The sequence below is a fragment of the Bacillus rossius genome, chromosome 11 (assembly GCF_032445375.1).
Source record: "Bacillus rossius redtenbacheri isolate Brsri chromosome 11, Brsri_v3, whole genome shotgun sequence".
NCBI classification, from domain to species: Eukaryota; Metazoa; Arthropoda; class Insecta; order Phasmatodea; family Bacillidae; genus Bacillus; species Bacillus rossius.
The window spans coordinates 48,190,549-48,216,332 of NC_086338.1; the positions used below are offsets into that span (position 1 = coordinate 48,190,549).

Sequence of the window (25,784 nt, forward strand, 5' to 3'; positions counted from 1 at the left end):
TTTAAAATACTCGCGGAAATGACACCTGGTTCATTGGCTACTGACGCGTGAGACGTCTCAAACTAGGCTGTCCGTAATTCGGCACTTTCTTGGTTTAGTGTTTCCCATTGGCTCACAGTTCCCCGGATAAAATGTGGGCCAATCGCAAAAGCGGTACGAAGGTATAGTTGTTCTGATGCTAGCCTATCGCGAAATGAACCCGCGAAATTTTCCTATCCCTAGGAATCATGAGTACTCTTTTTTTTGTAAACATAAACTACTAGCCGAAGTACCTGCCCGGCGTAATACTTGATAGGGAACAAACAACCGGACAAACATTATTTTTTGACGTGTAACATCTTAGCTCTCGGTGTATACAGCATGGAACGGAAATGTGTAACCATAGTTGCTGCCATCTGTGGTGGATGACGCGAACGAAAGTTCACAAAGTCAAATGGAAACTTTCTGGTATTAACTGCTTAGTGAATTTTTAACAATATGAGTAGTATTTTAATGAAGTTCCTTGTCGAAGATCAAGTTCAAATCCGGGGTTTAGTATATATTTTTTTAAATTATTTCCGCTTTTATCGGAGCCGTATCATTATTTAGTTTAAAATTTCGGTCTGCTAATAAAATTATTCGATAGTCGACGTAGCTGCTACGGCAGCGAATGCTAGTGGCGCATGCGGAAGCTACGTGTGATTCACGTCCAGAAATTTATAGGAAAACTCAATTTGCGTTCAAATATCACGCTCGGCATTATTCTAAAGAATTCTACGTTAAATTTTGTGTCCGAGATTCTTATTATTATTTATGTGTTTGCAACATGAGAACACACGAATCTGCTCTTTACCGAGGTTAGATGTTACATATCACTGGAGAGTACTGAAAGTATCTCTTTTTTTTTTTTTTTTTTTTACTTAAACATACCGTATTCCCATCTGGAATAATGTAGCTTTAAAACATAGAAATGGCTTTTAAAATCGGTCCAGTATTTTTAAAGTGTACCTACTTATTACAAAATAACTCACACTCCTTTATAAATATTTTTTAATATAGTTTAAGTAAGAATAATTGTTACTGAATTATTAAATTTTTATATTTATATTGAGAAATCCGTTACCAAAAAAATCTACTTACTCACATTTTCCCCTTTGGATTTTCACAAGAGTGTTTACTTCCGTAGAGTTATCCCATTGATTATTTACGCTGGTTACAGGATGTGATTATACTTATATATACTTGTTTACATGTTCATTGAGCTCTTGATCGATCATGAAATGACCTGCGTATAGCCAGAGCGAAAACAATGCGGTAAATAATCGAGTCTCTAGTGAAGGATCATCCTAGCCAGGTCTGCATTCGGGAAGCCACGGAAAAAAATAAGAGAATTAGCAGAGGATTCGAAAGCTCTGAAAAATGCACGTAGTAATTTTAATAGAAGCTGCAATGCATACCATTACACACTCGAACTACGTTCTCATTGGACCATATAGGTAGTCCGTGCCACATCTCGAAGGATAATAAATAGGAGTAGTTTGTGGGTTTTTTTTGACTACTTTTCCCCATGCTTCTATGTATATTTGGTCGTGTATTGTTTTTCATGTATGCTATTTTATCCCCTTGTATTTTATTCGTGTCATGGACTGCAGGAAGAGACAATGACAGTCTGGTATTGCAGCAATTGTGTGTAAATGGTTTTTGTATGTATATATTGTTGTATTTCTTGGCTTCACCTCTATGTGTAATCTCTTTTATTAATAAACGGATTTATGAAAACAAAACAAAATAGGAGTTCGCATTTTTTGCGGGAAAAAAAAACTCTGAACGCTCACTGAAATAGAGTAAGGTATGCCTGCGGCAGCGGTTTCTCCCTTGTGATTGGCGGCCGTCTGCATGAGAAGCCATTGCCTGGTTTGACCGAGCCACTCAGGACGCGTTTGCTCCTGCACTGAATCACTGTGATTGGTGTGCCGACAGTTAGACGCGTACCTGAAAGAAACTCGACCAATCACGAAAACACAGATGATGCTACAGTGTTCTAATTCTGAGCAAGTGTCTAAATCGTCAAGCTTTAAAAAAAACATGGCCCTAACAGTAAATCAATAAAACTCATTACCAAACGCAAATGACCCAATCGCATGCAATACGGCCGGCAGTTGTAAAATGTGGAAGCAACCTAATTAAAACAGATACAGAATATTTGTGAACAAATGTGTTGGAGTTCATTCCAGCACACAGATTTTTTTTTTTTTTGTAAAATGGAACAGAAATATTTATGTATAAGCATTTGTATATTTACGTGAAAACGACTGTATCACTGCAAAACATTGTTCGCAGTAATACTGGGTTCGGATTCTTACCCAGGCATTTATGATTTATGTTGTCCCAGTACCTCCAATAGTTAAAGTTATTTGTAAACCGTTCTCTGAATAACTTTCAAGTTATAACTGCGCAAATTTAAGCTTGAATGAAACATCAATTTAAATATAAAATCATGCACAAATTTTTGTAATAAATACTCAGTATTATCTCGTAAAACGTATTTCATATATGCAAAAAAAAAAAAACCATAGCCATGTGTTGTACAAAGTTTCAATATCTTTCTTGTAGTATTACAAATGAATCTTTTGTAAAAGTATATTTTTTTCTCTGCAAACGGAAAATGAGAAGAAAAAAATAACCCGATTCACGCATGTCTCCAGAAATTTATTTAATTTATTGTCTTATTTTAAGTGGCGAAGTTAAGACGTACCGTCTTGTCTTATACTGACCACATACATATTTACTAACTAGTACATGCAAAGTAAACCTGATAAATATTATAGCCTAGACATACCAAAAATTGTCACAAATATATTTAAATAAAATATGAATTAGCATATATCAGTACAAATATGAAAATAACAACAAAAAATCAGCATATAAGATACACATAAGTAGGGACTGGAAAAATTCGCGTTTTCGATGAGATGATGACCTTCAGGATATTCTACACAGTTCTCAGTATACTCGGGAAAATAACGGCTGTTCATTATTTGAATTTTAGCCTATCGCGAAATGAATCCGCGAATTTTTCCGGTCTCTACACATTAGCTACCTAAAGTATAATATATTAAAGGCATAAAATTAAAAGGGCCTTTTCTTAAAATTTATCTAATTCTAAAGTTATAAAGATTTAAAGATATTTAATAACTTAAACATTTATGTCAAAAAACTAACGAAGACACAATTTAAATATATATACCAATACATTTTCTTACAATAAATCATACATATACACGTTTCCAGTGTCTCACAACTGCACCAACTCACTGCGTGATATGGTTTCACGCGTTTGGAATGGAAACCGTAGTATTTTTATCCAACCATATACCACCCCTCCCTCCCCCACCCCTCCAGAGTTGGAATTGTTTGCACGGAAATTGCCAACGACTTAGAGCAGGAGGTCTCCAGCCGACGTGTAAATCACGGCTGCCGAGACCAGGAACAAAGCAGAAACGAAATGGGTCGTAAAATGTGCCATCCCTTCTCTCTCGCTCTCTCTCTCTCTCTCTCTCTCTCTTCCACCCCCCCCCCCCCCTTCAAAGTTCCCTCCAATATTTACACGCACCCTAAACGGGTATGATATCTCGTAGCGACCTGGCGTGGTTCCAATATACCGCGAAAATACTTCGTTACCTCGCCGCGTTCATCTCACTTCGCCGGGACTTCCCGCGCTCGTAACACCACCGTACGTGAACAAAAGTTGTGTCAAACACTATAAAAAAAGCTTAATTGCCTTATTATTAGAGACCTGCAAAATTCGCGGATTCACTGACCTCTAGGATAGACTCCACAGTCCTTTAAATACTCGTGGAAATAACACCTGTTTATTTGTTACTGACCCGTGAGACGTCTCAACTAGGCTGTCCGTAATTCGGTACTTTCTTGGTTTGGTGTTTCCCATTGGCTCACAGTTCCCGGATAAAATGTGGGCCAATCGCATAAGCGGTACGAAGGTATAGTTGTTTTGATGCAGCCTATCACGAAATGAATCCGCGCATTTTGCATGTCTCTACTTATTATTATGAGCAGGCATTTTTCGCGAAAAGATCTGAACGCTTATTATACTGCAAAAATGTATACCCGCACCAGCGTTTTCTTCCTTGTGATTGGCGGCCGTATGCGAGAGAAGTCGTTCGTTGCCTTATTTGACCGAGCCACTCAGGACGCGTTTACTTCCCGCACTGAATTGCTGTGATTGGTGTTGTTACAATCGATATGTACCTGGGAGAAACTCACCCAATCACGAAACACAGACTATGCTACAGTGTTTTAACTTTCATCGAGTCTCGAAATCTGCATGCCCCTACTTATTAGCAATAATTATAGCTCTTATTAGTAGACACTGTAAAAATTTCGCGTCTTCAATGACCTCCCAGATAGACTCCACAATCCCCTACATTCTCAGACAAATGCCAAATGCTCATTGGCTACTGACTCGTGAGACCTTTCAAATGGGATGCTGGCGATTCGTACTTTTTTTTTTTGGTTGAAGGTTTTCCATTGGCTAAGTCCTTCAGATAAACTGCTGTGAGCCAATCACAGAAGCGATGTGTTTGTGTTTCAGCACATCGCGAAAGGATTCCGCTAAAAATTTTTTTCTTGTCTCAATTATTATTAGCAGAGCCACTTACTATTTCTCTGATTCATTCCACTCCATGATATAGACAACTTGCCTACGTATGTTATCTTTAAAAGATTTGTGCAATGGGAGTGCATGACTTGATGTAAGTTTTTGGATATACGCCATTGCTAAGAACTTTTTCTGTTGAAAAGAAACTAATAAATAACGTACGTATGATGAATATTTTTTTTTCAGAATGCTCATTGGTAGATAACAAGGTCACGTGCTTGAGCTGGATCTTCGTGACTGGGTAACCAATCCATTCTACTTGTTTATGGCTGGATACCGGGAAGAAATAGTAAATGCTGCCTGAAGTTATAATTATTTAAATTTTAACGTGTTACGAAATTGATCCGCTAATTTTTTATGTCTCCATAGTCATGCACAAATTGAGCACTATTTTTCGTCAATTTTTTTGAACTTCAAATTCCAACGTGTGGTCGCCAACTTGACACGCGGCACTTGACACTTCCGGCCCTGGAAGCCGACGGACAAGTCACGACTTGCTCAAAACTAGACACCGACTATCTCAACGGGCCAGACTATCGGGCTTATTGCTTCAAAATACATGTAGCGTCGGGAGTTGCTTCGATAACATTTATTAGCTGTAATTAGAGACCGGAAAAATTCGCGGATTCATTTCACGAAAGCCTGAAATTCAAATAGTTATACCTCAGTGCTGCCTCTGCTATTGGCTCACAACTCACCTGGACGACTCTGGGCCGGTGAGAAACACTCAACCGAAGCTGTATCGACTCACAGGCCGCTATGTTGGGACACCTTCACAAGACAGCAGCCAATGAGAGGGTGACATTTGACCGAGTGTACGTAGAACTATAAAGTTCATCCTAGAGGTCATTGAACCCGCGGATTCTCCCGGTCCCTAGCTGTAATTTATCTTGATCGCATCTCCTACATTTGAAGGTCGAGAACAGAAAAAAATGGGCTGAATCGCCGTCTTTGTGATGCGCATGAAGAATGTTCCGCTGTGCTTTGTTGGCGGCCTCGCGCGTCGGAGAACTCGTAAACCCGAAACATGCTGCGTCGACGTGGCAATAAACTGGTCGAACTGTGTTGTTTTTCTTTTTTTCTGGGGAGTAGTGTTTACTGCGCGCGTCCATTAGCAGGAGGTAAATAAACACCGAGCTGCGATATCGTTAAAAGTATCGCGGCTGAGGAAACACAGGCTTCTTCGTCGAGTAAATCACAACACTGGAGAGTTTATAACTTTCCATTATCTCTCCCCTAAACCCTTCAAGACAAAAGAATAAATCTGCACTGTCCACAGCAAGAACGCCCTTCTTCCTCACACTCGCCTGTTCACCCTGTTCGCAGCGGAGAAAGGAATTTGGAATTTGAAACAGGGGTGGTTTTTACAATTTATCCGAAATTACAAAGAATTCTTCATTTAATTCAGGTAATTTCTTCGTTAAAAAAATTTTAAATTCACTGCTTTTTCAAACAGAGTAGAGGTCGTTGAAAATGGGAATTTTTTCCACTCTATACGAACGGCCTTACATACTACTTTCATTTAAGGGAATTTGTGTTTATTTTAACACCATAACTAAGATTTAATTAGTTACGTCAGAAATATGTTCAACAGATATTCACTAAGTGTAACAAAATGGGCGTAAAAAGTTTAGCAAATTATAGTAATTAAGACAACTTATGCGCAGGACCTTGAAAAATTCGCGGTTTCAATGACATGTAGGATAGACTCCACCATCCTCTATGTACACGGGCAAATTAAACCTGCTCATTGGCTACTGACTCGTGATACCTGTTAACTAGGATGCTTGTGATTCGATACATTTTTTGAGCGAGGGTCTCTAATTGGCCCTCATTAATCCAGATTAACAGTGAACCAGTGGTAGAAGCAGCGCTAAGGTATAATTATTTGAATTGTAGCATATCACGAAATGAATCCGCGAATTTCGCAGGTCTCTACACATGACTAGAGACATGCAAAATTCGCGGTTTCGATGGCCTTCAGGATAGACTGCACATACCCCTGTACACTCGGGCAAATAACGCAAGTTCATTGGCTGCCGACTTGTAAGTCGTCTCAGCTGGTTTGTCTGTGATTCGATCCTTCTTTGGTTGAGGGTTTATAACTGGTTGAGATTCGTCCATATGAACAGTAAGCCAATAGAACAATTATCTAAGAGGTATATGTGTTTTAATTCTAGCCTATCACCGAATGAATCCGCGAATTTTGCAGGTCTCTACACATGACAAGAAAATAAATTTTTTTAAAAAAAATTAAGTCAACATGGCGTGCGAGACCGATACTTTGAGCACGAATGAAAAGTGTCCTGCACACGTAAACGTTTCTTTCCGCCGTGCATTAGGTGGGACGCGGATACGTGGATGAAGATGAAACAACTGAAGAGTGGATAAGGGGTAGCAGCTGCTAAACACGCGGTTCTGAACTATACGGGAAGGGTAAAAAAAAATAATGAAGTCCGCGGAAGTCGACTCAGCACGCGAGAGATTATCGGAGAGACAAGTTTTTTTTTATTTTATCGCTGGTCATATTTGCATCAGCGTTTAAAGGTCGCCCTCCCAAAGTGCTTGCCGTTCCGTTCGAAATTCATGGAAATTCGCGAATGATTTGCAAGTGTGCAACATTGAATCCACTCTATACACGAGCCCCTTTATTTAAAATCGTCTAAAAAAAAAAATACGCAGAGACAGGAAAATATTCGCTGATTCGTTTCGTTGTATAAGCTTTCAAAATTATTATACCTGCTTTTTTTCACGTAAAATTACAGATATTAGTAAAAATTATGTACATTTACATTCCATACAACAATTGTATCTCTACACAATTGTGTTTGCAGTAATACTGGGTTCGGATTTTTACCCGAGCAATCATGCCTCCAATAGTTTATTTTTTTTTATTTTTTGTAAATCAGTTCGCTGAATTGCTTTCCAGTATTACTGCGCATATTAATAAGCACGGCAAAACAAAATAAAGTCAAATTGTTGCAATTTCGATTATATTTTCATGGTTTAAAAAAATGCCTTAACGAAACACCATTAAAATGTAAAATTATGCGTCAATTTTCGTAAGAAATACTCAGTGTTATCTGTAAAAACGTATTTCATACATGCAGAAATAACCATGCGTAGAGACCCGGAAAATTCGCGGGTTCAATGACCTCCAGTATAGACTCCAATATCCTCTACACACTCGGGCAAATGCCACCTGTTCATTGGCCGCTGACTTGTGAGTCGTCTCGACTGGGTGGCCTATGATTCAACACTTCTATGAGTGAGGGTCTCTAATTGGCCCCCAGTCCTTCAGATTAACAGTGAACCAATGACAGAAGCAGCACTAAGGTACAATTATTTGAATTTTAGCATAAAACGAAATGAACCCGTGAATTTTCCGGGTCTCTAGTCATGCGTTGTACAAAGTTACAGTGTATTTCTTGAAGTATTACAAACGGTTTCTTGGCCACGTGTTTCCAAAAGAATCTTTCGTGAAACGCAGAAAAAAAATTTTTCTGTGGATTTCGTGCTGTGTCTGCTATTGGTTCACAGTTAGGGACAGGAATAGTTCGCGAATTCAGTGACCTCTGTTAGAGGCTCTAACGTAGACATCTCAGACATTTCATTTAAAAAATATATAATGCACAGTATGTATATATATTCAATTGCCATATGCTCGAATTTCACCTGTTCATTGACTGCTCACTTGAGCGACGCCTTAACTAAATTGCTCATGCTGATTCGATACTTCTTTGGTTGAAAATTTGTTCATTGGTCACTTCTGATAAAAAAAATTGTCGGAATTGTGCGCTTACTTTTTTTATTACGTACGTACTAGATGAAAATTAATTGTACATAGTCAAGTGAGGACATTTAATTTTTCTAAGCTCTGCTGCAGTAAGCAGAAGAGAATTTTATTTCAAGCAGCTTTATGATTGATGAAATATGATTTTTTTTTCTGTAGTGTTGGTCCTGTAAGTTAAAGATGTATCTATAGTCTACATATTGGGAATACATAGGGGCATGCATTTTTCGGTGAAAAGATTTCGAGACTAGCTGAAACTAAAACATTGTAGCATCATTTTTGTGCTTCGCGATTTGTCGAATTCAAGTAGTCTACTTGTAATCTATTTAAGCATGTGTTATGCTTTATATATATATAATATGGCTGTCTGAGACGACAGTGCGTGTGGCAGGCGACACTAGCGTACTCTAGTTCACAACCGATGAAACATTGGACAGTATTGCGGAAGACAGGACCACAATTTTTTTTTTTTTTTTTTTTTTTTTTTTTTTTTCCTAACCTAACTAAAACTAAGTGTATTTTGGAGGGGTCCGGGTTAGGGAGGGACCTAGGTGCGTCTCAGGCCGAAGCCTATACGCCTAGTCATGCTGGGATTAGCCATGCAAGGAGAGGGTCGCATGCATCATGTGCTAGGAGGGGATTGGCCAGCCATGGCAGCGATTGGCGCCATGACTAACTCCCCTCACTCTTAAATCTAGACTATAACTAGAGATAGGTTGGGCCCAGGTAAAACCTGCATAGACACAGGGAAAACCCTGGGCACATTCATGCGGGATGCAAATTGGCATGCATTACGTGTAGGAGTTTACAGGAGACAGAGGATGGTCTGGATGAAGCGTTGGACAGAGTAGAAAAGAGTCTACCATGCGGGGGTTGGGAACTTGGACTCGTAGTCCGCTTTGCTTTTTATCCAGGACTGGATTTAGTGACCAGGGACGCGAGCGCCCCTGGTGGTGAGTGGTTGCACTGACCACTCACTCCGCCGCCAGTCAGCACCTAAAAAACTAAGAAACTAAAACAGAAAAAAGATAAATGACTTACAAACTAGGCATTTCGTTACGAAATATGCAAACACCCAACTCAGGGATGGACGTGCAGTGCTTAAGATAAAACTAAAATAAGAACTAAAAATATATATTTTTTTATTTTTTTTATTTATTTTTTTAGATTTTTTATTATTATTTTAGAAATATATATTTTTGATGACTATTACTTAGTATCTAGGACTTATTACTAATTTACAAATCTCTAATATCTACTACTATACTACTAGTTAAATATAGAGGAACTGTCGGTGTATAAAGTTACAGGTGATTAAGTCAAGACCTATTCGCATTCTGGCATTGTTGCAAGCTTGTAATTCAAAATCCCATGTCTTTCAGAAACACAACCGGCACTGGAGGTGAAGCCTGCCAGGCGGGCCATGCCCATCGTACATAGGGAGTCAGCCCTAACACAACAGGCAGTGAACTCCCGGGAGCCGAACCTACACCTGCGTGCTTCGGACCATTTTGAATAAGCAAATTATTCGTTAATGTCTATAATTTAAGTTTCAACTCGCGGGAGACTGATTGGCCGATCGCTCAGCCAGCCACAGCACACTACGGAGGTCTGTGAGCCAAGATTGAATTTGGCATTTTATATTTTCCATGCAACTCTGGATCTTGTTCGCCCAGTGATGAAATATATGGGTTTCTGCTTATGGCACATTTATCATAGAATTTTTGCGCAGTTCGGAAATAATAATGTTTTAAAAGTTCGAGTTTGAGCTCTCTGTGCATAGCCCTTACGGGGCAATACACAGGCGCATCTGTCGCAATACGAATACTCTTATTCTGAATTCTCTGTAGCTTGATTAAGTGAGATTCCGCTGCTGTTGCCCACACCGGCGCTGCATACGTGATTATTGGTTTTATTAGTGCGTTATAAATTATTATTCCGTTTTTAACAGAGCTACCTAAACGTCTGCTCATGACGGGGTAGAGGGTCATGAGCCTAGTGAAAGCTGTTTTTCTTTTCGCCTCTATGTGATCGCGCCATAGTAGTTTCCTATCCATGTGTACGCCTAAATATTTAACCACATTTTTGTGAGGAATTTGCTCATTGAAAAGTGTTAGTCGTGGTCTATCTTCAAGTGGCGGGAGATGTTTACGCGTAAAAACTATAGCTTCTGATTTAGTAGGGTTTACCTTAATTCGCCATTTTGTGCACCACTGTTCTATTGAATTTAACGCGGTTTGTAATCTGTCTGCTGCGAGTTCTAGAATACTAGATCTGCTAAACAATACCGTATCGTCCGCGTAGCAGCCAAACTGAACTGATCGGTGTGCGGGCTTAGGCATATCGTGGATATAAATATTGAATAAAACCGGCCCCAAGATGCTGCCTTGTGGGACTCCTGCTTTAATTATTTTTAAATCGGACTGTGCTCCTTCTGTCGTGACTCTAAACGATCTATTTTCTAAATACGAGGCCAGTAATTTAATATAACAATCGGGGAAGCCAGTTTTATATAATTTATAAATTAAGCCTTCATGAAGTACTCTATCAAAGGCTTTTTCTATGTCCAAAAACGCTGCGAGATTATAGCTATTCTGATTGAACGCAGTTATTATTTGTTCTGTAATACGGACCAGTTGATGCGTTGTTGAATGCGCGCTGCGAAAACCAAATTGTTCGTCCGGCAGTACGTCATTTTCTTTAATGTGAGTATTTAGTCGCTGTAGAATTATGCATTCAGCTACTTTTGACAATGTACTCAGCAGGCTAATGGGCCTATAATTTTGGGGCAGTGTCTTATCTTTTCCGGATTTATGAAAAACTATCACATTCGCTTCTTTCCACTGCGATGGAAAATACTGTAGTTTAAGTATTCCATTTATTAATTGAGCTAGGTATTCCAAAATTTCATCGGGCAGTTTCTTAAGGACTACTGCCTGAATGCCATCGTTTCCCGGTGCCTTACGTGGTTTCATACGCCTGATAGCCTGTTTAACTTCCTGAGATTGAGTTAAGTAAGGTTTTGAGGTTAAAGGCTGATTAAGTTTAATTGTAAGGTCTCTGTATATTCTGGCATTAAATTGCGGGTCACAGGGTTCGATATTAGGTTGAAAGGCTAATTCAAGGGTATTCGCGAAGGCTTGTGCTTTGTCTGTCGGTGTAAAAGCGAACCCAGTGCGTGTTTGTAGCGGAGGTATTTTATCTATCTTATGAAGGAATCGCTTTGTCATACTCCAGGTGCTACCATCTTGCACCTGTAGCTGAGAGACTTTCGTCTCCCATTGGCTGCTCCTCCATAGAGTTATTTCATCGGAAATTATTTTCTGTAATTCATTAATTCTCGCTTTAATGTCGCGCTGCCTACGTCGAGTATATTCGCGCCTTAATCTATTTTTCTGAGAAATTAAATCCCTAATATACACCGGCAGTTCATCTTGCTTAAATCTAACCACCTTTTCTGGGATGCACGAGTTAATTGCAGTTTGAATTTTAACTGTAAGTTCAGTGACTGCTGATTCTATGTTATCTTTTGTTTTGAAGTTGGCAGCATCGGCTGCAGGCAAATTATCGACTAAATACGTCTGAAAGCCTCTCCAGTCAGCTTTCTTGTAGTCTTTAATTTTTCTCGGAGGACTGATGTCAGTGTCCACGTCATCGAATAGTAGATGTACTGGAAAGTGGTCAGACGACATTTCGTGAAAGACTCTGAGTTCGAATCCCGTTTGAACTCTCTTATTTAATGCAATATCTAAAATATCGGGGTTGTGCCTTAGTACTCCGCTATCGTGAGTGGGCTCTGAGGGAGCATGTACTTGATAATTTTTGTTAGACTCGTGTCTTTGCAGCAGTAGGCCATTGGCTGTATTGCTCCGACAGTTCCAGTCTTTATGTTTGGCATTAATATCGCCGACTGCTAGGAATGTGGGAGCTGAGCCATATAAGATGTCCAGCTCGTTTTCAGTTAGTGACCTGCCCGGTGGTGCATACATCGAAATAAGCACAATTTGTTGTTTATTGACTTTAAAAGTAATTGCCACAGCTTCTAATTTATTAAATTCAGGTAAATGAAATTCACTATGTTGTATACTTCTGTGGATTAGTAGGGCAACCCCTCCACTTCTGGTATCGCGGTCGCGCCTATAAATAGTGTAATTTAAGATAGTTAGACGATCTGTTGGAATTAAGTGTGTTTCGTTTATCGCCGCGATTCTAATATTATGTTTAATTAAATGATCGGTAAATTCGATTATTTTATTTCTAATTCCTCGTGCATTCCAGTAAAGGATGGTACTTAATCTACTGTCTACGGGGGTAGTATTAATGGCAGAACCTAAATTAAGGGTGTGCGGCATTAAAGCTGGCCGCTAATGCTGTCACGAAGCCCGTGGTGGCTTTTATTTTGTCCTCTATTGACTTGGACGGATTACACCAAATAGCCATTAAAATGCACATTGGTTCCAGGACGTGTGCCAGGTTAGGGTCCTGTGTAAGGGCATCCGATTGGCCTACGAGCTTCAGAAAGTCGCTCGCGTCCATCGCTGGCTTCTCCGCGGGATTTAGCTGCGGTGAAGCAGTTGGCATTACTGTTGGTGAGTCAGTCTGCAACGGGCTGGCTTGTTGTTGCCCAGGCGCGACTTTCTTGGAATCACTGGGGGGAGGGGTGGAGTTGGGTGGCGCCTTAGTACCTGGCTGATCCGTCACTTGACCTTGCTCCCGGCCTTTACCGTTTTTGTGCCCCGAATGGTGTTTCTTCGGGGGCCTCTGGGGCAGGGGCTGGCCTCTAGGCCTGGGTGGGTTTGCCAAGACAGGATACTCCAGTTCATGCCTATCGCTCAGCACTGAATATTGATTAGGGCTCTGCCATTGCGGGGGGGCGGGGTAGCTCGGGGCTCGCCACGGCTGCCTTGGGGGCTGGGGGCAGTAGCCTGAGGGGCCGGCTTGTTGTGGGGGTGGGCGGACTTGAGCCGCGGCTGTTGCTCGCTTGTTTTCGCGCAATGCGCGTTTGGACTGCAGCTCTCTGTCTTTCCGCTCCTGTTGCGGGAGGTGACGCCAGTTCTCCCTCTTGTAGGCCATGCAGCCTCTGTAATTGGCGCAATGCGGGCCTTCACATCGCGCGCACTTTGCCTTCGTCCTGTCACCTCCCTGGGGGCAAACCTCGGTTTTGTGCCCTTGGCTGCACCATCGGCACACAGGGGAGGCTCTGCAGCCTTTTGCGGGGTGGCCAAACCTCTGACAGTTGCCACATTGGAGGGGGCCTTTGGGGTGTCGATAGTCCTCAACACGAATGCTGAGGCCTCCGAATGACTTCAGGTCGTAAATCCTTTCTGGATTTACGGCCTTCGGGAGCTCTACGACTAACTTATTTATAGGCTGCCTTGTCTGCCTGTTGTACAGAAACCAGAAGTTCTGCACTGGAAGACCCATTGCGGCGAACTCGGCCTGAATGAATTGTTTGTCGGTGCTGCTATGCACTCGACAAAACACAAACTTTTTCGGGATCTCGTCCCGTTGCAGCAGCACAGAGTGTTGCACTCCGGCCTGCTCCAGTGCACGCACTGCCCTGTGGTACTCCTCCACGGTGGCAGTGTGAATCATGAGCTGGTCATGGCCGCGACTGACGCACGACCAGCGCTCCTGCAGTGCTGCATCCAGCACTCTTTTAATGGCCGGGTAGCTGTGGCCAGAATCAACAAATACATACAGGGGTTTCACCTGCATTTTCTTTGCCTGAGGGGCAGGGTTTGGCGGGGCAGGGCTCGAACCTGCGGACGTGTTGGCGGCCGTTTGACTGGCCGAGTTGTTTGCCCTTCTGACGGGCTGCTTGCGAAGTCGCTCGGCCTGCTGCCTTGCGATCGCAGGGTTCGTCAGTGGGGGGCGCAGTCTTTCGTCCTTTCCTCCCGTTTTTTGTTTTTTTGAGACGACTGTTGTAAAGCCGTCGTCGCTAGACATTTCTTGTTCGTCGTCGCTCGGCAGGGGCACATCGATGCACTCCTGCATCACCTGCTCGTCACTTAACTGGTCAGTCATGTCGCTAGTTACACCCTACAACGCACTAACACCCACTGACCACGCACCCGGTATTAAGCCGGGTTGTGGCTAGGCTGTAGGGTTAGCTACAACCCGGGTTGTTTTGCACGCTTACACTTCTTAGAAAAAAACCTGGGAATACCACCTGGCCTGTGTGCGAGCAAACAGGCTGTTCCTGGAATCTCGCAGCTCCGCTTGACGCGTCCGTCCTCGGCCAAGGCTCGAAGCGAACTCGACAGGACCACAATTTTTTTTTTTTTTTTTTTTTTTCCTAGCCTAAGTTAATTCTAAGTGTGTAGGGGAGGGTCCAGGTTAGGGGAGGACCTAAGTGTGTCTCAGGCCGAAGCCTATACACTCTACCATGCGGGTTTTTAACCATGCAGGACAAGGGCGCGTGCATCGTGTGCTATTGGGGTTTACTGGCCAGCCATGGCTGCAATTGGCGCCATGACTGACGCCCCATTGGTCGCCTAGCTTAAAAGCTAGCTAATGTGACCCAGGTAAAACCTGCATAGACACAGGGAAAACCCTGGGCCGGTTCATGCGGGGATCAATTAACATGCATTAAGCAAGCAGGTAACTACTGGACAAGAGGAAGAAGGGTCCAGGTAAGAAGAGTTGGAGGGGCTGAAAAATCAACCATGCTGGAGTTGGGTGCTTGGGCCTTGCGGCCCGCATTTAAAGGTTGGGAACTCCTGGGTTATTATTAACCAGGGGCGCAAGCACCCCCAGGGGCGGGCGACTTCACTCGTCAGCCCAGCCACAGCTGCCCAGGCAGCCACAGTTAAAACAGAAGTGGGCAGACGAGCCAGTAAACCGGCTCGAACTGCTGGCTCTCGGAGCGAAAGGCAGCCTGACATTGCGCCATCTTCATCTTCCTTCTTCCAGTCAACAGCCAACGACCTTTCAAGCCAGGGTGGGGGTAAGTCGTTCAGGCGAATGAAGTATCTTGCGAGTCGGACCCTCTTGCCCCCCAAATTCCCGGGTCGGTTGAAGGTCGCGCCGCCCAGGCTACCACTGGCTCCAACAGGGCCCCAACTTGAAGGCGCCGCCATCTCTTCCTTCAGAATTCCGACGCTGTTCAGTTCCGTTGCGCGCGCGGCAGTCCACAGTTCCGCAAGTTCCAGCCCGCAGTTCGTCTACACTTCGCTACTAAGGCACATCGAGCTCCCCTGCGGTGCCTTCGCCGACGAAGCTGCTTTCTGCCGCGCGCCGAGCTACATTCAGGCTACCTTTCTCCCCGACAGCCGTGATAACGACTCCACAGGCCGGCCATTGGTCCGCGGACTGCTATTGGTTATTCACAGCCACCCCAGCGAGATTGCAACTCTCGGGCTGGGCTCCCGTATCCGCCACCCGCGGGACGCGGTCGGTAGCAGATGGCGCTGCTAGGCCGCCCCCAGCACGCACACAAAACCAACACGCACTGCCAGCCTTCGGTTACCCAATAGGTCGCAGGGAACTCCCAGCCAACAGCCCGCGAGAGAGATGCGCACGCCCCGAGAGACGACCACCGACACAGGACCACAATGGTAGGCATGAGCGACGGACACGCCCGAACACAGCCGAATCCTCACGAATGGCAAGCCGACAAAGTAACAAGCCACCAATGCCGTACCGTACCGTAATTAATATTCACTATGGCAATAATTAGTCTTTGACTATAGATACATCTCAAATATTCGGTAGTGAATGGAAAATTGTGTTGGCAAACCTGGGACGTACGTTGGTTTAAGGCTGCTGTATGTCTGCTGTTACGTCATCCCGGCATTTGGAATCCCTGCGAACAAACCAAAAAAAAACATAAAAGATTCAACAAGATTCCACAATAAAAGATTCGTGAAAATGAGAGCGGCTGCCTGGCAACTTGCCAGCAGTACAGACAGGAAAATTTCGCGGATTCAACTTCTAATAATTATATATATATATATATATATATATATATATATATATATATATATATATATATATATATATATATATATAGGGGCAAGCATATTTCGCGAAAAGATTCAGAGTCTAGCTGAAAGTTAAAACACTGTAGCATCGTCTGTGTTTCGCGATTGGGTGAGTTTCCTTCAGGCACATGTCGATTGTTACAACACCATATCACATTAAGTCGGTGCGGGAATCAAACGCGTCCTGAGTGGTTCGCTCAAACAAGGCAACCACTTCTCTCGCAGACGGCCGCCAATCACAAGGAAGAAATCGCTGGGCGGGTATACCTAATTGCAGTCTAATAGGCGTTCAGATTTTTTCCCGGGAAATATTCCGGCCCCTAATTATTAGAGACCTGTAAAATTCGCGGATTCATTTCGCGATAGGATAGAGTCCAAATACTTTTGACATTATTTTGCTTCAGTGATTAGGCCACAGTTTATCTGAAGGACTCTAGGCCAATGAAAAATCTTTAACAGAAGAATTAGCGAATCACGATCATTCCAGTCAACAGGTGTTACGAGTCGGTAACCAATCAACAGATGTTATTTGCACGAGTGCATAGAGGATCATGGAGTCTATCCTTTAGGGATTTGAAATCGCGAATTTTACAGGTCTCTACTAATTATATGTATTTTTTTTTTGCGATGCTTCTGCTATTGGTTCGCCGTTAATAAGGATGACTCTCAGCCAATTAGAGAGCCTTAGTACTGGGACAACACAAAGCATAAATGCTTGGGTATGAATCCAAACCCAGCGTTACTGCGAAAACTACTTTGTTTGTAATAACAGCTTGTTTTTCTTGTGAATGTACACATTTACCAACATCTGTGATTTTAACGTGAATATTTATGTTCAATTCACGGCGTGGGAAATCTCGGACACGCCGAACGAAAAAGTTGATTTGAAATCGACGAGATCTCTCTCGCACTAGAACGCAGGCATTTAGCTTTGGTGGATATCTACCAAGTTCTGCGCTTTAAAAAAACCCACGGTTTATTTTATTTATTTTTTATCTTTTAATTTTATTTAGGGAGTCGTTAACGGAGGTTAGTTGCCGGCTCTTTCTTCACAAACGTTTTGATTATCTTCGTTCTCCGCTTTCCTCCGCGCTGCGTTAATTCTTGGTGCGGCTTGGCGTGACGCGAAATGCGGCTGGGGTCGCCACGAAACAAATTCCAAAAGATTAAATCTGCGTTATAACCGTCTGGTTGGAAAAAAAAAAAAAAGAGGAGAGGAATTAATTCATTACGTCGCCAACTGTTAGCGTTTCTTTCGCGGGATCGTGTCCGCCGGAAAGCCACTAATTTTCTTATCTGGTGCAAACACGGGCAGGCCATTAAATTTTCTACAACTTAAAAAAAAAAAAAGTGTTCTTTCATGTTCCGAATGAATTCGTCTCTTGCATTTTCCGGCGGCAAAAGTGACAAATCATGGTAATTACATTAAATACTGTAGCCTGAAAGAGTAAATTTTCTTATTTAACATTCACTTTCTCATTTACTATATTGCATTCATCGAATTAAAAGTGTCTTCAGAAATGAATAAATTATCCGTGAATCTAAATGTTGTTACGAAAAAAAATTATCAAATGAAATAAACGTTGAAGTGTCACATTTCTGTGATAAAATATTTATTATTTTCATTCCTTATAGAAAAGAAGTTTTTGCAAAAAAAATACAATTTTCCTTGGTGAAAAAAAAATTGTAAATAAATATTCTTATTTACATTTTATCAAACAGTTTAATAATTTGTCGTTTGTTTTAAGCGCGGTCCGTCGTAGAGTGCGGAATACCAAATCCAAATAATAACTAATGTTTTATACGGTCCAAACGCAAGATATGGATAGTCGATCTACGTAATAATTTTGAGTAAAAACTGTACACTTTTATTTTATTATATATAATAGCAATTCCTCTCGTAAAATGAACACATAAACATAAGGGGGAAATTTTACGTTTTGACGAAGTTGGCTGGCAGAAATATACAGAAAACCCCGTAAAGTGTTTTTTTTTTCCATGTTTAGTACTTACAAAAATTTAAAAAAAAAATGTTGAAGAGTCAGAGACCGTTACAACCAAAGCTAAAGCCAGGTGCACAAAAGCGTGGAGCTCTAAATTTCCGCGTTTATATTTACCCGAACGATGGCGAAAATAAAAGAAAGTATCCCCCCTTTTTTTTCTGAACGAAATTAGAAAAAAAAAATAATCACGCAGTGAGTGCCAAATTCTGTTGCCAAGTCTTCTCAGTTGTTCGTGGACATTTTTACGTGTGTTGACCGCGCTCTCAGAGATGGATTCTATACAACACTGAATTGAAATGCGTGGGACGTTACAAAAATAAAAAAATAAAAAGCTGCGCTTTAAAAGTTAAACTTCATTAGTAGGGTTGAATAAAACACGTAAACTGTAAGAGGAACGTAAATATTCACGTAATTTTTTTTTTAAATATTTTCTATGAACACAACTGGTTCAATAAAAAATAGTGCTCGCAATACCTAATACTGAGTTCGGATTCTTAACCCAGGCATTCATGCTTTGTGTTGTTCCAGTACCTCCAATATTTGAAGTATTTGTAAACCGTTCCCTGAATAGCTTTCCAGTTTTTTTTTCTGCACACATGATAAACACGGTAAAACAAATTCGAGCCAAATTGATGAGTACCTATTCGATGATCTTTTCCGTGGTTTACAAAAATCATGCTTGAATGAAACAGTAATTAAAATCTAAAGAAAACAATTAAAATATTAATTTTATGTGCAAATTTATATCAGAAATACTCAGTATTGGCTCGAAAAATGTATTTACTATACGCAAAGTGACCATAGCCATGCGTTGAACAAATTTACAATATCTTTCTTGTAGTATTGAAAACTATTTATAGTCAACTGGTTTCCAAAGGAATATTTTGTAAAAAAATATACAGTTTTTTTTGTTTTGTTAAAATAAAAATTAAGATATTTCGCAGTGTTGGTCGTGTGACAGAGAATCGGCATGTGTGTTCTAACACAATTTTCTCAGCTGGTAAATTAACAAGTAAACCTGAAGAAAAATCCAAGTTGCAGGACCTGTGATCGATGGTTTCACTATTTAAAAAAAAACGTTACTAGTAGTTGTAGCCAATATGTAGTTAAATATCAATTTGTTCATGAGTATTGTGATTTTCGATTTTTTTTTTTTTTTTTTTACATGAACTACGTTTTCATTTGTTTCAATGCAAACAAAGTTTTACGTTGGTCCAAGGGCGTCGCGTCGCCAACCGATGGCCAGCCGATGGCCTATTGGGGGGGGGGGGGGCAAGTTGTGGGAAAAATATGTAATTATTTTGCATTTGGCTACATTTTTTTAAATCTAGGGCTCTAGGGGGGGCAAATGCACCCCTACCCCCCCCCCCCCCCTCTGGCGACGCCCTTGCGAACGGCTTATCGTCCTCTTGAACAACTGAAAAAAAAAGTGCATGTGCATTGAAACTAGTCCTGTTGAAACGGTACAGTTCACTATCGCGTCTGTTGCTTCCATAGTTAGAGACCTGCAAAATTCGCGGATTCATTTCGTGATATGCTACAATTCAAATAATTTTACCTTAGCGCTGCTTCTTCAATTGGTTCACTGTTAATCTGGAACAATGAGGGCCAATCAGAGACCCTCACTCGTAGAAGTGTCGAATCACAGACACTCGGTCGAGACGACCCACAAGTCAGCAGCCAATGAACTGGTGGCATTTGCTCGAGTGTGTGGAGTCTATCCTGGAGGTAATTGAATCCGCGAATTTTTCCGGTCTCTATCCATAGTGCACGGATCATTGTTGTGTTTTTGTGTTTGACACCAGCTGATTTAGGCTTTTTTTTTTCCCCTCTGGGTCTTTTCATTTCTTTTTTTTTTTCCTTCTTCTTATTTTTAGAGACCTGAAAAATTCGCGGTTTCATTTCGCGATAGGCTAGAATCCAAACTATTTCAACTTCATGCTGCTTCAGTGATCGGACCACAGTTTACCTGAATGACCCTAAGCCAATGAAGAATATTCAACAAAAAAAAAGCAAGGATTCATAAGCATTCCAGTTGACAGGTGTCACGGATTAGTAGCCAATCAGCAATTGTAATTTCCATAAGTACATAGAGGATCGTCGAGTCTATCCTAGAGGTCATTGAAACCGCGAATTTTTCCAGTCCCTACTTAATTTTGCATTTATGAAATATTTTTTTTACCCTGTGACAAACAGCGCAAGACTGCAATGGCGCATGTCCAAGTAAATTATTGCGTTGAACCAGAACGCGTGTAACTATATAGATCTGAGCGCCTGAGCGCGGTTACGTCACCTGCTTCCCAGCGCTGCGATCGCGCGTCTTTTCAGTCTGTGGAGTTGGTCAACCTGCAGCCCGCCGAATTCAAATACCTGCGCGCTGCTGTTTAAGCTTGCAACTTCGCCAGTTTTCGTTTCCGGATACGCGGTCCTTAACAAAAATACCTCTTTTTTTTTTATACATTCCCTGCCACACGTTAAATTTTACGCCCAGCAATTAACGAACATCCTGTGTGTGTATATATATTTTCCAGAGGAAGGCTCTAGTTTGTTACAGGAAGTAATTGTATTTAATGCTATTATTACTAACATCGTCACATTCCTTTATAATATAGCATCATTAAGACGAAAGTATTGTAATACGATTTTCAATCATATTTGACTATGCAAAGAATCGTTCGTTGATACGTGAAATATATATAAAGAGTATTTAAGGAGTAAATGGGATTACCCTGGAAAACCCACCCATTGACAACATCCACAACACTTCTCACTTGTCAAAGAGCCAGGTTTGGTCCCACCGAGACCATTGCCAAAGAGAGTGATTACTAGAGACCTGCAAAACTCGCGGTTTCAATGGCCTTCAGGATAGACTGCACCTACCCCTGTACACTCGGGCAAATAACGCAAGTTCATTGGCTGCCGACTTGTAAGTCGTCTCAGCTGGTTCTGTCTGTGATTCGATACTTCTTTGGTTGAGGGTTTATAACTGGTTGAGATTCGTCCAGATGAACAGTAAGCCAATAGCAAAAGTATCTAAGAGGTACTGTATATGTGTTTGAATTCTAGCCTATCACCGAATGAATCCGCGAATTTTGCAGGTCTCTAGTGATACTTTCTTAAATATGTATTCATTAATCACTCAGGGAAAAAAAAAGTATCGGTTGTGTGTATTTTGAGTGGTTCTACAGTGTAGTTAGTGCATTAAGCCGGTCTGTGAGTCTCCGAAGAAAGGGGTGTTTTCCTCTCCAGCGGGCAAAGTGAGGCGGGCAAATATTGAAACCCGATACGCCGGAGGGTGAAGGGGGGGGGGGGGGAACAGGTCCTGTGGAGATGAATTAGGAACGTGATGGGAATCGACAAGAGCCAGCCCGGACCACGAGGCAGGTGGGGTTAAGAGCAGGGATAAAGGGTGGGGGAGAGGTGCAGAAAAGAAGAATGGTGAGGGTGAGATAGATCAATAGGCGACGGATAACGGGAAGTGTCTCAACCCTCGGTACACCGGAGCGATTGCGAGGCATGCGATGGGAAGCTGTCATAACTTAGAAACGCAAGACTTGGAAAAAAAATTGGTTGTCTGTAAAGTCGGTTTACGGACGATAGTTTAACGTGACAACGTCATAACAAAACATTGATGAAATGATTGCATACTTTTATGAATAAAATTGAATCGTTTTTATTGAATTATCACTATTTTGTATGGATACAAAGAAGGAGTGAAATCGTATCTACAATTTAATTGATAAATTTATTTTTATTTGCTCTCATTAATTCAAATATGTTTATTACTTTAACGAACAGATTATTTTAACTATAACTTTTATACATGTTTCCTATTTAACTTCTTCCAATCTGTGTTATTCTGTTAAGGATAGGACGATGACAGGAAAAGTAGGAAACGAATGGGAGTGTTTCAAGTTTAATGTGCCTCGAAAAATTCAAATCGATGGGTGTTCCAATCGAGTGGAAGAGAGATAGATGCGGCGCAAGCGTACAATGAGCGTAACGGGACAAAGCGTAACGGGACAATGAGTCATCCTTTTTCGTGCGTGCAGCCGGCGTTCATCGATTTATTAGACGTTTTCACGTCAAAAACAAACTTAGAAACACACAAGATAGAATTCCATTATAATACGGTATGCCTATTCTAAGTTGCGCGTTACAGTTAGTTTTTTATCACGCCATGTAAGAATAACTTCTAACGCGCGTACATAAGTACACGTACCTTTTTTAATATTATTTTTTTTAATTTAACGATTCACTTTCAAAGCAACTTAACGGAAAACAAAATTCAACAATATTATGCCCAAGATGAAATCATAAAATAAAAAAAACGTACAAACTTAAAACGTTTGTTGGGAAACAATTATTTTTGGCGCGATTAAAATTTTTTACTGTACTCACTATGCTTCTCATTGGAGAATTATTGTTCATGACGTCAGATGCAGATAGATGGTGCTGTCAGATAGATGGTGCACCTTTTTTAATATATTTTTTTTTAAATTTAACGATTCACTTTCAAAGCAACTTAACGGAAAACAAAATTCAACAATATTATGCCCAAGATGAAATCATAAAAAAAAACGTACAAACTTAAAACGTTTGTTGGGAAACAATTATTTTTTTCGCGCGATTAAATTTTTTTACTGTACTCACTATGCTTGTCATTGGAGGATTATTGTTCATGACGTCAGATGCAGATGGTGCTGACCGGCCCGTCTGACCTGGGGAGTTCAAATTCGCCAGCTCCGGTCAGACGGATCCGATCCAGGCGACCGTGCCGTCGGCATCTGACGTCACAGGTCATGTGAACCAATCAAATGCCGAGTACGCATCTGCACCATCAGTAGAGACCCGTGAAATTCGCGGGTTCAATGACCTCCAGGATAGACTCCAATATCCTCTACATACTCGGACAAATGCCAACTGTTCATTGGCTGCTGACTTGTGAGTCGTCTCGACTGGGTGGCCTGTGATTCGACACTTCTATGAGTAAGGGTATCTAATTGGCCCTCAGTCCTCCAGATTAACAGTGAACCAATGACAGAAGCAACACTAAGGTATAATTATTTGAGTTTTAGCATAACACGAAATGAACCCGCGAATTTCACGGGTCTCTAACCATCAGCCCCGACACGTCAGACACGACACGCAGTGCGAGTGTGGCAGGTCCGATAAGTAGAGAAATGCAAAATTCGCGGATTCATTTCGCGATAGGCTAGCATAAAAACAACTATACCTTCGTACCGCTTCTGCGATTGGCCCACATTTTATCCGGGAACTGTGAGCCAATGGGAAACAGTAAACCAAGAAAGTGCCGAATTACGGACAGCCTAGTATAGACGTCTCACGCGTCAGTAGCTAATGAACAGGTGTCATTTCCGCGAGTATTTAAAGGACTGTAGAGTTTATCCTAGAGGTCAATGAATCCGCGAATTTTGCAGGTCTCTACCGATAAGTAGATACCTGAAAAATTCGCGGATTCATTTCGAGTCATGCTACAATTCAAATAATTATACCTTAGTGCTTCTTCTACCACTGGTTCACTGTTAATCTGGAGAAATGAGGGCCAATTAGAGACCCTCACTCGTGAAAGTGTCAAATCACAGACACTCAGTCGAGACGACTCACAAGTCAGCAGCCAATGAACAGTTGGCATTAGCCCGAGTGTCTAGAGGATTGTGGAGTCTATCCTGGAGGTCATTGAACTCGCGAGTTTTTCCGGTCTCTACCGATAAGCCGGAATCACAATAGTTAGGGACCGGAAAAATTCGCGGGTTCAATGACCTCTAGGATGAAGTTTATAGTTCTACGTACACTCGGTCAAATGTCACCCTCTCATTGGCTGCTGTCTTGTGAAGGTGTCCCAACGTAGCTGCCTGTGAGTCGATACAGCTTCGGTTGAGTGTTTCTCACTGGCCCAGAGTCGTCCAGGTGAGTTGTGAGCCAATAGCAGAGGCAGCACTTAGGTATAACTATTTGAATTTCAGGCTGTCGTGAAATGAATCCGCGTATTTTTCCTGTCTCTAACAACAGTTCATCTCCTCGGTCCGTCACCCCGACCGTAAATCACGTGACCTGCAGCCAATAAGATAACCAGAAAATTTCCATCCCCTCCCCCCACCCCGAGGCCGACAGTCAAATGTCTAGGTGACGGATGAAATTATAACCTGCAAATGTCAGCTTGGTGTTCACGTGTATTAGAAGGTTTGGAAGGTTTTTTTTTTTTAAATTTTAATTGTTTAGCTGCTACAATTTTTTTTCAACTTACGTTTTAACACATTTTAAAAGATTTTTTTGCAAACAATTACTATCCGAGTCATAGAAGTGTAATTATTTACGCATGGTTCACGCATGTTCAAATAAATACCAGATTGGGGAGAAAAAATTGAGTTTAATTAGTTACAAAGTGTATCGATTACGTGAATATCTAACGTATCTAATTAAACAAAAGAAATGTTATCCGAAATATAGCACAGTGAAAAACAAATGGACGCTTTTAAAATGAGTTCACTAAGAATTATTTATAAACTAGCTGACCCGGCAGACTTCGTACTGCCTAATTAAATTGCAATAAAGTCCTGTCAAAATGATTTGTAATGTGAATTTTTTTTGTTCCAACATATTTTATAGTCGGGGCAAAAAATTCTCCTGAACAGAACCGTCACCCTGGTTATAGGGTGTTGTGAATAAGAAATATAATTAAATAAAACATATAAATAAAAAGGATAAATAAAAAAAATAAGTAATCTCTTTATTGTTAATCATGTGGAACATAATAATTTTTATTTTCATTGTAGTGCATGATTAGATCGGTAATTAGCTTGGTTTGTAGCATTTCGGGTTCTTCTAATAGGAGGCATATCTATATTATAGATTATTTTGTCACATGCAATAATTAGCGATCATAGGTAAATAAACACTGCACAAAACACTATATAGGTAAGAATTTGTTTCGTGTATAAGTTGACAAAAGCAAACTCATTAGGGTAGGTAACCTAAAATCCAAGGGAAAAAAAAAGCAATGACATTGACAGTTTGTTGTTTCAACTTTTTTTTAAATTTGATATGACTTGGAGTCAAATCCTTCAAGCCGTATTTAAAATAGGGAAATGAAATAATAAAAACTTAAACTTATGAAATACTTTTGGTAACGCTGGTTTTGTTTGACTGATATAATGACTTGAAAACTGATGCATTTTAAAGTAAAACAAATGAAATAATATCGCGAAGCCGACCAAATTGAACTATTCGATTTCGTTTTTTTTTTTGTTTATCTGTGCTCCAACGCACACTGTTTTGATAGATATGATTGAACTTTGTACAGAGGTAATAAAGTGCAAATTGAC

General features: G+C 41.1%; 1 protein-coding gene across 1 annotated transcript in view; it reads right to left on the minus strand.

The window, feature by feature from the left end:
- The window catches only part of LOC134536465 (uncharacterized), a 117,983-nt gene that overhangs the window by 38,699 nt on the left and 53,500 nt on the right, over nt 1-25,784 (minus strand). The window contains exon 2 of the mRNA XM_063376183.1: nt 13,825-16,257. Coding sequence (XP_063232253.1) covers nt 13,825-14,477 — 653 coding nt within the window. The 5' untranslated portion in view covers nt 14,478-16,257. The remainder of the gene's footprint in view (nt 1-13,824; nt 16,258-25,784) is intronic.